Below are 12,492 nucleotides of genomic sequence, written 5' to 3' on the forward strand. Positions count from 1 at the left end.
TTTTTTCAGATTATATATTTCCATTTATATCAAATGTGCTTCTTTTATCTGTCATTTGTTGGAGCCAAAATTCACATTTATAGCAGAAAGCTGTTCACTCTGAAAGGAATAAGTGTAATTTTTTTTAAGTGCCAGAAAAATCATTGGGGCTGCCTATCTTGGACACCCAGGCTAGACCATGTTCCTTGTCTTTGCAAATGACTATTGTTCTCATGTAAAGACAGTTCCATGTTATTCCTCCAATACCCCCGTTCTGATCAGAGAAAACAGAACATTGCCTGCATCAATACTGTATTCAAATGGTGTCTTAGCCTGCTCAGGCTGCTATAACAAAATATTATAAACTCAGTAGCTTAAACAATATAAATTTATTTCTCACAGTTCTGAAGGCTAGAAAGCCTAAGCTCAAGGTCCCGGCCAATTTGGTTCTGGGTAAGGGCTCTCTTTCTGGCTTATAGACAGCTGTCTTCTTGCTGTGCCCTCGTGGTGAAGGAAAGGAAAGGAGAGAAGAGGACAAGAGAGGGGAAGAGAAAGAGAGCACATGAGAGAGCACTCTCTGGTCTCTTCCCATAAGGGCACTAACCCCATCATGAGGACCCCACCTTCATGAACTCATTTAACCCAAATTACCTTCTAAAGGCTCCATCTCCAAATACCATCACATTGAGGGTTAGGACTTTAACATAGGATATTTGCAGGGCACAGTTCTGTGCATAGCAGGTGGCTTCCTCCATTAGGGACTTGTGTTCCAAGTTTCCTTTTATTTACAAAAATGTCATCTATCTATCAAATTTATCTATAAAATAAACTCCACCCCTGGTAATTTCTCTAAGCTACAAAGTAAGCAGTGCAAAGTCCTAGCATATAACCATCTGATTTATAATCAGCTGGAGGAGTAATAGGTTAGAACTTGGCTGTGAAGGAGAAAAAAGTAGTATGACAAGAAATAAAAGAGCATAGCTAGCTGGCAAGGTCCTCATTGACCTTATGACTTTGTTATATTTTATAAGATTACAACTGAAAACACTTTTAGTGAATATACATTATTATACTAACTTTGGAGTATTGGTATCTTAATAACTAATCCACTCACTCACTTAAATATTTATTGAGTACATACGATGTGTTAGGCCTTGATCTAGGTATGTTTTTCTTAGAGATAAGGGAAGATGGCTAGTGGAAGAGGCTAGAAGTTGACTGACTCCAGCTAATTACAAAGGCAAACTTCCAAAAGATTCTGCCCTTGTTTATGATTTTGTCTGTAAAGGAAAAATTGTTATTTGGTACAGTCATACAAACAATCCCTTCTCCCCTATTTATCACCCCCCACCTCCAAAAAGTTAGATAAGGTAAAAAAAAATTGTCAAACTCTATTTGCATGAGTTAATATTTTATTTGCCTTTTTTATTTTAGGAGGCTCTTTGAAGGAGTGAAGGGAGTATATATTAGTGCATCACCAATGTTGTTAATAGTGACATGGATCATTCTGGTGAATGCCAATGGTACACATTTTTCAATTGGGCCCTAAAGTCAGGAAAATAACCTTTAGCTCCAAGTCTAATGTTTTCGTGCATGCAAAGGCAGAACCTAGCAGATTTTTAAAACTGTTTTGTTCCCTTTGATTTTGGTTCACTGGATATATCTGAGAATTGTAGATGCTCAGACAAATGTTTTCTTTCTTGATATTGTTAGGAGGAAGAAGTATAGCACATAAAGTGGGAGATACTACTCTACTTGTGAGCAGAACTTAGTCAAGTTTTACAGTTCTAATTATTTTTCAAAATCCTAAGTTACTTTTATTACCACTTTACAGGCTTTTACTTCAGTCTATACGAATTATTGTTATAAAGAATTCCCTTCCACAGAGGAGGGAACATGGAATTGAAAGAAAATGTATGTAAAGATATGAGATGTCTAATGAACAATCCTGATAGCATAATGTGTTTCAGTTGTGTATTAGAATAAATAAAATTATATTCAATCAAACAGGTAGATAAAAAGAAATAAATCTTAATTAAGAAAGATAAGTATTTACTCAAAAAAAAATCATCCTTCTTCCTCTTTTCACTTCATAATACATGTTAAGAGATGATATAGAAATGGTCTTACAAATGGAATCATGATTATACTTAATTTCAAGAACTTTCCAGAATGCTTGTAAGTTCAAGAACTTGTCTCGGCATGAGCTGAACCCCTGAGCCAAGTTGTGTTTCCCTGTCTCCTACCACAGGTTTCTCTTGTGCATCTCCTGAAGACTGTCCGGCTGCTGCGTCTTTTGCGTCTTCTGCAGAAGTTGGACCGTTATTCCCAACATAGCACAATCGTCCTGACTCTGCTCATGTCCATGTTTGCGCTCCTTGCACACTGGATGGCGTGTATCTGGTATGTCATTGGAAAAATGGAGAGGGAAGACAACAGCCTTCTGAAGTGGGAAGTTGGTAAGGGTTTACATTTGTCGCATTTTCCATTTTTAAGTGAAAAGGAAGATTGTCTAGAACTTGGAGGAAGTGAAAGATGAGTCTATAATATACATCCTCTGTCAATTTGTCACATCTTTTTACAAGTTAATTTCTTTTGAGAAAGTTTTCTAGAACAACTTTTTTTTTCCTGAGTTTTGGATTAAGCTTTCAATTGGTTTGGTGATTTAAATGACCAGCAAGTATGTAGAAATGTTTAGATAAGTTTAGATAAGTAATGTGTGATCTTATCTTGACATACCCAATGCAGGGCTGGTAATAGCAAGTCACTAGGCAACTGGCCTATGGCCAATTGTTACAATATTTTAAATCATAAGAAAATGATCATTTGTATTTTAGGTGGCAAGTTAATAGAAAAAAAAATCCTCCCATTTTTTCCTTTAAGAAAGAGAGAAAAAGCTATCATAATGAAAAACTTTCCACATTTAGTATACCTTGAGAATTTGTGATATTTATTCTGGATAAATATAAATATAATTTATAAGGACTGTGTATTTACAAATGTCATTTGTAAAATGTTGTGTCCCCATCATACATGGGAGTTTAAGGGAAATTTTCCAAGTGTTATATAATTCTGCATAAATGAATTTGAAATGTTGACACATAAACACATTTTTTAATTTATGTCATCTACAACAATTTTCAAAAATGAAAATTTGTGAAGACTATAACCCCCTATCCTAAAATACCTGCATTCTTCTCACAGTCATTTCCTGAGATGTCTGATTGTTAAGATTCGGGACATTAATATGTTTCTGGCTCAGGGAGTGCCAAGTGCTACTGTTCTTAAATGAGTTCAAAGTTGGAGACATATCTCACACAGAAAGCACTAATTTTAGGGTGGCCCAAAAGGTGCTGTGAGCATCCAAAAGAAAAGAGGTTCACTTTTGGTGATCAGAGGGAGGAGCTAACCTTACACATGTATGTATATAAGTATGTAGATAAGTAGGTAGGTAGGTAGGTAGGTATTCATGTTTTAAATGCCTTGTTTTCCAGTATCATTTATCATGTATTCCATTTATTACCACTAATTAAATATGGCATTTTAATCATAATTATTATGCATACTGATGACTGTTACTAGGTTTCACTTCTCTTCACTGACAGTCTAATTTTATGCCTATGTTGCAGAATTTTAATTATTGTACTGTTTCGATTTTGGTACAGAAAGCAGAGCAGGCCATTCTAGCCATTTACTCAGATCAATATAAGAAAAACTACACCCCTTCCCCAAATCTAAATGGCTTTTTAATTGCAGTTCATTTCAGAAATTAACTTTGGGAAATTAATGCTTTTATAACACAAAGATATTTTTATCATCCAAAGTTATAATATTTGATCTCCATATTTAAATTTTAAAAAATATAATTAAGATTAATTATATCATTTTCTTCACATGGGTTGCACATATTTCTTATTAAGTTTATTTCTAAGTACTATACATTTTTGTGCTTATGGATTTCTATCCATTTTTCATTAACTTTGTTCCAGTTATTGGTATAAGAAAATCTGGTGACTTGAAAATAATATTTTATAGAAATCTCAAATGTGTCTAATAAATTTTAATTAATTTGAGTTTTTAAGAAGATAATCATATAATCTAAAGTTCTAATAAATTTCTCCCTGACTTATCTAAGTCTATGCTATTTTTTTTGGCTACTGGTTTGAGAAAATTATTTTATTAAATATTACTCTAACTTCATTAAAAGATTTTACTGAAAATATATTTTATAAATCACTAACAGACATTATTTTTTATTCTTGGTACTCCACAGAGTCAAACCAAACTTTAAATCGTAGCCCTCAAAAATATTTTTCATAAAAGAACATGGTGTAATAGAGAAATTCTTAGCTAGAAAGTTAGGATCCTCTATTCTAACCACAGTCCTGCTACTAATTAGCTGTATTGCCTAGGAAATTTTATCAAGCCATATCTGTCCCAATTATCTCTTTGAAATGAGATACTTGACTGATTCTTAGCGAGTCTCAATCATTCTTGAGTCACAGCCCTTTTGGAAAATGAATGGGAGCTGTAGATCTCTCATGATAAATCCATATACCCACATACAAATAATTTGCATAAACTTACGAATTGTGTATTCCATGATGTTCTTTCCTGGACTCCTTGTAAGCAAAACAAAGGAAAACATCTTAGCGCTAAGATGTCTCTAAGATTGTTTTCAACTTGGAGAGGATTTAGCTAACAATTCCTTTAAGAAAACTGACTTATTCCTGAAGCATAGGTATGCTGAAGAAATAATACTTGAGTCTGTTGACATATCTTTCATAATAAGTTAAAACTGGGTCAGAGCTGCCCTAACTCAAAAGTAGAACATGTTTTAATAATATACATCCCATGAAATCCCTTTTGTTTAATCCACTTCATCCTAAAATTCTTAACCATTGGAGGATTTTAGCCACAGCCATTACACTTCCAATTTTATGATGCAAACAAGCCCAATAAATAAATTCACTTCAAATGTAACTTTTAAGAAATGTAATGGTTTCTTAAATTGAGAAAAAGTAATACCACTCTTTAGATGGGAGGTAGAAAAATGTGATTAAAATGTTCAAAATTTTATTTCTGATTCAGTTATTTTTATATGAATAAGGGGGAAACAAAGACTTTTTATTTTATTCTAAGGTATTTCTGAACATAGCTATTTCTGAAGAGAGTTCTTTTACTCTAAGGAACTTCTGTATAAAAATGCACAGTTCTACTTCCAAAAATAAGCAAACTGGTTTTTGTGGCTTCTGGCCCCTGTTTTAAAGAGTGAGTAGAGTTGACCTGATATGTCTTTTTAAAAATTACTTTTTAGTTTATATATTTCTTTCCACAAACCCAAACATAAAGCTTTTAATTCCCCATGCCGATGAGTAAACATTTTAAAGAAATAATTGAAAATAAAATGTGAGTTTCAGGGAAAACAATCAGAATGTCAGTATTTTTAAGTTAGTTACCTTTCTTTACCTATTTCCCTCCCACACTAAATTTAAGAATATTAGATCCAGATAAAAATGTTTTTAATAACAACCCTTAATGAAGCCTCTTCCATCTACCCAATAACTTTCATATGAAGGGCAGGATAAAGACATAATGTTACATCTTAACCTTCACTGAAAATTAGGATCAGCCATTTATTTATCATTACAAGAAATGAAAGCACTAAAAGACAGGTAAATAGAATTGGATTTTTAAATATAATTAACAGGCAACTTGGGTTTTTTAAGAGAACCACTCTAATGGAAGCCTTTTATCCCATACTCACACTGTGTCCTTTGATTCAGAGAGATTAGGTATCTGAGAAAATGGAACCATTTTTTCTCTACTGCCTAGACATTGCTTTAAAACAGAATGGTAGTCCCCCCAGGCTCATTAGCTTTTTTATTCCAACCAAGAATATCAGTCTTTAAATTGTACAAAATTTCCCACCTTGGAGATGAAGGTAGGGAAATGAGGTATATATGTATAACCCATGGACACAGACAACAATATGGTGATGGCCAGAGAAGGCAGGGGCTGACTGGAGATGGGCAAAGGGGGGGGCAGAAATGGGGGTATCTGTATAGTATCAACAATAAAAATAAAGTTATAAAAAAAAGACAAAAGGGTGAAATAGTTGTAATTTTTAAAAATTTTCTTGGATTTTAGTTCTGTACATCGTTAAAGATTTTTTCAAGGTTGTTTAAAAAAATTTTAATGAATAAAATGGAAGTGGAAAATATCAATATTGACTAATAACTAGAAAACTATAACTTAAATGGCTTTTTAAAATTTAAATGACACCATCAAATAGTAGTTAAAGTAGCACATATACCTTATAAATCACACCAACTATGAAGCACAGAGAAAAGGACAGGAACAGGGTTCGCCAAAAACCACAAATGTAAGAAATAATAGATCATTAAGCATCATGACTATTTATTGACATGGGAGAAAGTTCAGGCTATTTCAAGTGAAGAACTGAAGATGCAGACTTCCATATATTACTTGATTCCTATTTAGGACAAAAAGGAAAATACACAGAGAGAGTGGAAATAAATTCAATGAGAAGTGGAATTATTTGTAAAGTTATTTTTTCTTTACATTTTTAAAAATAATTTATATCAAATAAATATTTAGCTTAACTACATGGATGGTGCAACACTTAATATATTTGTGTGCCTTATCTCAGCTGATCTTTTTTTTTAATATGTTTTTTATTTATTTCAGAGAGGAAGGGAGAGGGAAAGATAGAAACATTGATTGACTGCCTCCTGCACGCCACACACTGGGGATCGAGCCCGCAACCCGGCCATGTGCCCTTGATCAGAATCAAACCCAGGACCCTTCAGTTCGCATGCCAACGCTCTATCCACTGAGCCAAACTAGCTAAGGTTCAGCTGATCTTCATTGCAAAATTGAGGCAGATACTTTCAACCCCATTTTACAAAAAGGGAACTAAGTTTGGAAAGTTTATTCCCTGGAGACTTGTTTTATAAATTAGTAAATATTTTAATATATAAAAATGTTTGGAATGAATATAATAGTCACCCTCGGGAAATTATATCTTTTTAAACATTTTGCTATATTTGCTTAATTTCTATTTTCAAGTCAATGCAATATTACAGATAAAGTCAAAGTCCCACTAAAATATAATTCCCACTTGCACCTTCCTCCTTACTATTCTTAGATGCTTTTACTACATAAATGTATTAGTAAAACAACTTGCTATTATTGTGTCCCTTTAAACTTCCACATAAATCAGTGGTCGGCAAACTCATTAGTCAACAGAGCAGCAAACCGCGGCTCGTGAGCTGCATGTGGCTCGCGAGCCGCAGTTTGCCGACCATTGACATAAATCATTACAAATTGGAGTAGTAGTAGTAATAATACTGATGATAATAATAGTAGGCATGCACAGGGCTTTTTCTTAGTACCAGACCCTGTTCTAGGTACATTACATGAATTAATTCATTTAATCCTGCTATAATTCTATGAGCCCAAAACGATTAGCCCAATACTCAGAAAACTGAGGCATATGATTAAATAACTTGTCCTAGATCACACAAATAGTTTATACCAGAGCTGGGATTTCTTGCTTTCTTTTAACTTTTTACATTCCACAGAGCTTTAAAAAAAAAAAAAGACTATAATAATAGATGTAAATCCTATATATTTAACTATTTAATAGAATTCTATTTTACAATAAGCCAGTTTGCTCATCCTTTAGGTTTATTTATCTATTCCCCTACTGAGCTGTTTTGCACCTCTCACTATTTCAATTGGTAAGCAATCAATAATCAAATACAAGTTTTGTTGTGCACATATGCAAGAGTTTCTCTGGATAAGATACACAGAAGTACACTTGCTCAAAGGGCATGTGTATCTGCAGCTGTAGTAATTTATTATTTGGCAGTATTATATGCATTCTTGCTCCAGATTTTCACCAGCAATCGTTACTGGTGTCTTAAAACTTGTGAAAATTGGGTGTGGGGAGGAGAGTGGAGGGTATGAAATAGTGTCTAATTTTTATTTTCATTTCCACTTTCCTAAGTAAGATAGAACATACTTTCACCGTTTTGGGGCCACTCTAGTTTCCTTTTTGGTAAATTAGACACTTAGCTCATTAATTTGCAATTCTCTTTGTTCATAAATAATCTATTTAATGTTGTATATTTTTAAATGTTGAAGTCTTTAAAAATTGTTATTCAGATTATATGGGGCTTTTAAAGTTAACTCTTCATTATTGATTTCTAATTATATTCTTGCTTGTCACAGAATTTAGTCTATATAATATTGATTCTTTTGTGCTTGTTAAGGATCAATTTGGAATACATTCTTTGTAAGTTTGAACAGAATAATTTCTTGCATATTATCTTTAGTTCAAGGTTTTACATATGTCCATTAGATCAAACTGCTGAAGTTAATTATACACATATTATAGATCTTTATTAACTATTAGAGGCCTGGTGCATGAAAATTCATGAACTGGAGGGGGAGTCCCTCAGCCTGGCCTGCCCCCTCTCACAGTCCGGGAGCCCTCAGGAGTGGGAGGCAACCTGGCGATCAGAGGAAGGCGATGCCCCATCACACCTCTGCTGCTGCCACTGCTGGCAGTGCAAGCCTCAGCTGGCCCTGGTTACCTAAGCCTCAGGCGGCCCTGGGTGGATGGGCGGCCTCCATCCGAGGCTTCCCTGCACCTCAGGCTGGCCCTGGGTGGCTGGGCAGCCACCATCCGAGGCTTGCCTGCACCTCAGGCCCACCCTGGGTGGCTGGGGGTGCTGAAGGGACTGGGGGACTTGGGAGGCAGGCATGCAGAGCCTTGCCACACCTGCTGCCCCAGCAGGGCTGAGGGGACAGGGCACCGCCATCTTGTGGCTGTGGGCGCTACCATCTTTGAGGGTGAAGCAGTCAATTAGCATATTCCCTTCTTATTGGCTGTGGGTGCCGTCATCTTTGAGGGCAGGGCAGTCAATTAGCATATTCCCTCCTTATTGGCTGTGGGCACTTCCATCTTTGCAACGGCATGAGGGTCAATTAGCACATTCCCTCTTTATTAGATAGGATTTTAAACATATATAGAAATTTTATTTGGTGCTTTTTTAGATCTCTATTCATTTTCCATAGTGTTTAATTTCCTTTTTATAATTCCAGTTCCTTATTTTTTTGTCTATTAGATCAAATTTCTGAATTGAATTTAAATATTTTAAATATACTCTTATTGTATTTCCATTTTATTTACTAACGTGAGTTCATCATGTACTAATTTTCTGTTCATCTAATTCTTGCAAAAGGTAAGCTATTTTCTCATGTATTTTGTAATATTTTTTAAATTTTTGTCATGAACTCCTCTTCAATGGACCTTTTAAAAAAATTCTGTGCAGATTGAAGTATGAGAATAGCCAGAATTTTTTAGTTGTTTGGTTTTTTCCTGTTGTCAAGTACAGTAGACTTATCCCTTGCCTGAGGATCAAATTTTTTTCATTTATTAGCTTCAGGGTTCTTGTGCCTCATGAATAGTGTACCTTCAGACACCAATGCATACAAGGCACAAGTTTGAAATTTAAAAACTCTCAAGAGACTACTTTATTCAAACTCAAATTTCCTTGTCATCTTGTAAGGTCTGGGGCAATTATTTTCTACCCTTCTTCCTACAGGTACCACACTTTCACTATCCCCGTTGTATACAGGTGTCAATTCCAGTATTTGTAGGATTTAACTGTTCTCTCGTGTACATATACAGGCAGGAAAACAAGCCCACAGACATTATCACTCTAATGAGCTGCCCATCCTTGTCTCCCAACCAACAGCGCACCAGCACCACCAGCACCACCACCACGATGGTCTCAGCTAACAAACTTGCCACTTCTCAGTTTTACATATTTCCAGGTGTTTATGTCAGAGAAGCTTGCACATTATCTAAGTTCAAAATCTTGTCAGAACCACAGTAAAAATTTCTGATGCCCTTCCCCGTCCCCCAAAAAAACGTAGCCTAAATTCCAGTGTGATTTTGTTATGTGTTTTGTTTGAAATATAAGAATAATTGTAATTCAACCCATAAAAGGCCAGTTGAATATGGGTTAATTACTCAAGACCTTACTTGCACTTGGAATATCTTTCTGAGGGAAAATCATTTAGACTTAAGACTTCAAATCTCTAACTCTTCAAACAGAATTGTCCAATTACCAGGAAAATAAATTATGCTGCTGTCTTAAGAAGACATCACTAAATGTGCTTAATATACAATTATTTCTTTCTAGTTACTATATTAATCATACCGTAGTAACTCTTTTAAAAGAGGTGACAATTTAATGAACTGCAGATTATTTTCCTAAGAGTTTATAGATATAGAGAAAAATAGAAGAGAAAAAGAACTGTCTTTGAGATTGTTTCATTTAAACTCTACAAAGTTTCCATTATTTACTATAAAATGAATACTTGTTGAGGCCTGTAAGGAGGACAAGGTTATGAGTAATAGAAAGAATTATAAATTAGAGTCTGACTTTTAGAAGTGTACTGTGTTGTTAGAGGTGGTTAGAGCATCGGCCTGAGCACCGAAGGATTGCACATTCGATTCATGGTCAAAGGAATTGTACCTGGGTTGCAGGTTCGATCTCAGCCCTGGTCAGGGCAAATGTGGGAGGCAACCAATGTGTCTCTCTCACATCGATGTTTCTCTTTCTCTCTCACATCAGTGTTTCTCTCTCTCTCTCTCACACCCTCCCCTTCCTCCCTCCCTTCCACTCTCTCTAAAAGTCAATGGAAAAAAATATCCTCAGGTGAGGATTAACAAAAAAAAGTCACGAGGTGGACACACAAATTATTTTTTTTAAATACTAGAAAATAGAAGTGATTCGAACTGAATCTCTGTGAAGATAGTATTTAAACTGGGTTTCAAAATGTCAGTACTATTTTGGAGGAAGATTCATCAGAGAGCATTTAGGTGAGGGGTACAGTGTGAACAAATGCATGGAAGTAGAAAATTTCACAGTGTACTTGAGTGTCAGTGAGTAGATGAGATGCATTTGTTTAGAGTAGAAAATTCTTGAACAGCCAGGGTCACAAACTAAAAAGTCCAAAGGAGAAAGAGGAGAGCATATGGGGTGAAGTGGGACAGGTATTAAAGTAAAGGTTAGTGAAGTTATGTTCTGAAGGAAGTGGAGAACCCAAGTCCCATCTACGGGAACCAGCCATGACCTGACTCTGGCACCAACATTGGTAAAATGTGACATCTGCTTTTTCTAGAGAATTTGGGAATCAGGACTTTTTGGTCAATTGAGATTTCTTTGGTAAATACTTCTGACATTTAAAGATTGACAAATAATTCAGAACTTGAAAAGCATAGTATAAACCAAACAAAATACCTCTGGGCCTGACTAAGCGCACATACATAGATTGCCTATTTGCCATCCCAGAGATAGAGAGACTAAAGAGAGGGATAAAACCAAAATAATGGGTCGGAAGCCTGGTTGAGAAGTGCTGACGTAATCCCCAAGACAACAGAAGCCAGAGAAAGCATGGCCTCATTCATATAGAATTTTGGGAATTTTATTACAAACTCAAAGGGGAGAAACACAGAATCATGATATTTGCCACATGATTTAGTCCTCATGAACAGGAGTACACGTGCTATTTGTAGGAAATTGGTCTCATACACTATAGACTTGCACTAATGAAAAGTTTTCCTGTTTATTATCCTGATTATGTGAATTATAAAGGGGTATCAAATTTATAAAGAATTTCCACCAGGATACTTCCCCATTTGAGATTTTTATAAACATGAATATAACTCAGAGATACATAATAGGAAATACAAGATAATTAAACATTTCATTAAACTAATTAGATATCTGGCCTAAAAAATTTCAATATCTCTTTTCTTTTGTCATGTGTGAATATGTGGGTGTTTGCTTTGTATTTGTTATTCCTTCAACTAGCCACGAACAGAAGAAATAATTAGGATGTGTTTTATAGTCTAAGACCCCACGGAGGCTATTGACAAAATCTCTTTGTTGATAAATCTCCTTTATATGGACAGAAGAGTCATTTTGGTTTTGTTTTTGCAATTGAGACTAATCAGAAAAGACGAAGACAAAACCTAATTTTATTTCCTCAGAAACTGAGAGCCCATAACTCCATTCCAGATAAAAATGATTTATGAAGGCCCTCTTTTTAAAAACAGTGGATTTGTATCCCAGTATATGTGTCAATGCCCCTGCTCCCTATACCAAAATTAAACAGACTGGCATTGGATACCAGAAAATTCATTCCATTGAAATATTAAAGACAGAAATAAAAGTTAATGTAGCTTTTGAACTCTATGTCCATTCTCTCTTACAAAGGTATTGGAAATTAACCTTTAGCTTGACAGCTCCCTGTGAACCCATATTTGGTCTCACAGGATACGATATTATAGGCCAGTTCTAAAGAATGTGAGTTCTAGGTTCAGACTTCAAAGTCTGCCTCCTCTACTTTGCACCTGTCAGTTTATGTGTATTAATTACCTCTCTAAGGTGCTATCTTCTTGTCTGG

General features: G+C 35.1%; 1 protein-coding gene across 1 annotated transcript in view; it reads left to right on the forward strand.

The window, feature by feature from the left end:
- The window catches only part of KCNH8 (potassium voltage-gated channel subfamily H member 8), a gene marked incomplete at its 5' end in the record, with an annotated part of 235,657 nt that overhangs the window by 120,036 nt on the left and 103,129 nt on the right, over positions 1 to 12,492 (forward strand). Inside the window, one exon of the mRNA XM_080675534.1 lies at positions 2,231 to 2,438. Within this exon, the coding sequence (XP_080531660.1) occupies positions 2,231 to 2,438 (208 nt within the window). The remainder of the gene's footprint in view (positions 1 to 2,230; positions 2,439 to 12,492) is intronic.

The sequence above is a fragment of the Plecotus auritus genome (genome assembly GCF_963455305.1).
Source record: "Plecotus auritus genome assembly, chromosome: 6".
NCBI classification, from domain to species: Eukaryota; Metazoa; Chordata; class Mammalia; order Chiroptera; family Vespertilionidae; genus Plecotus; species Plecotus auritus.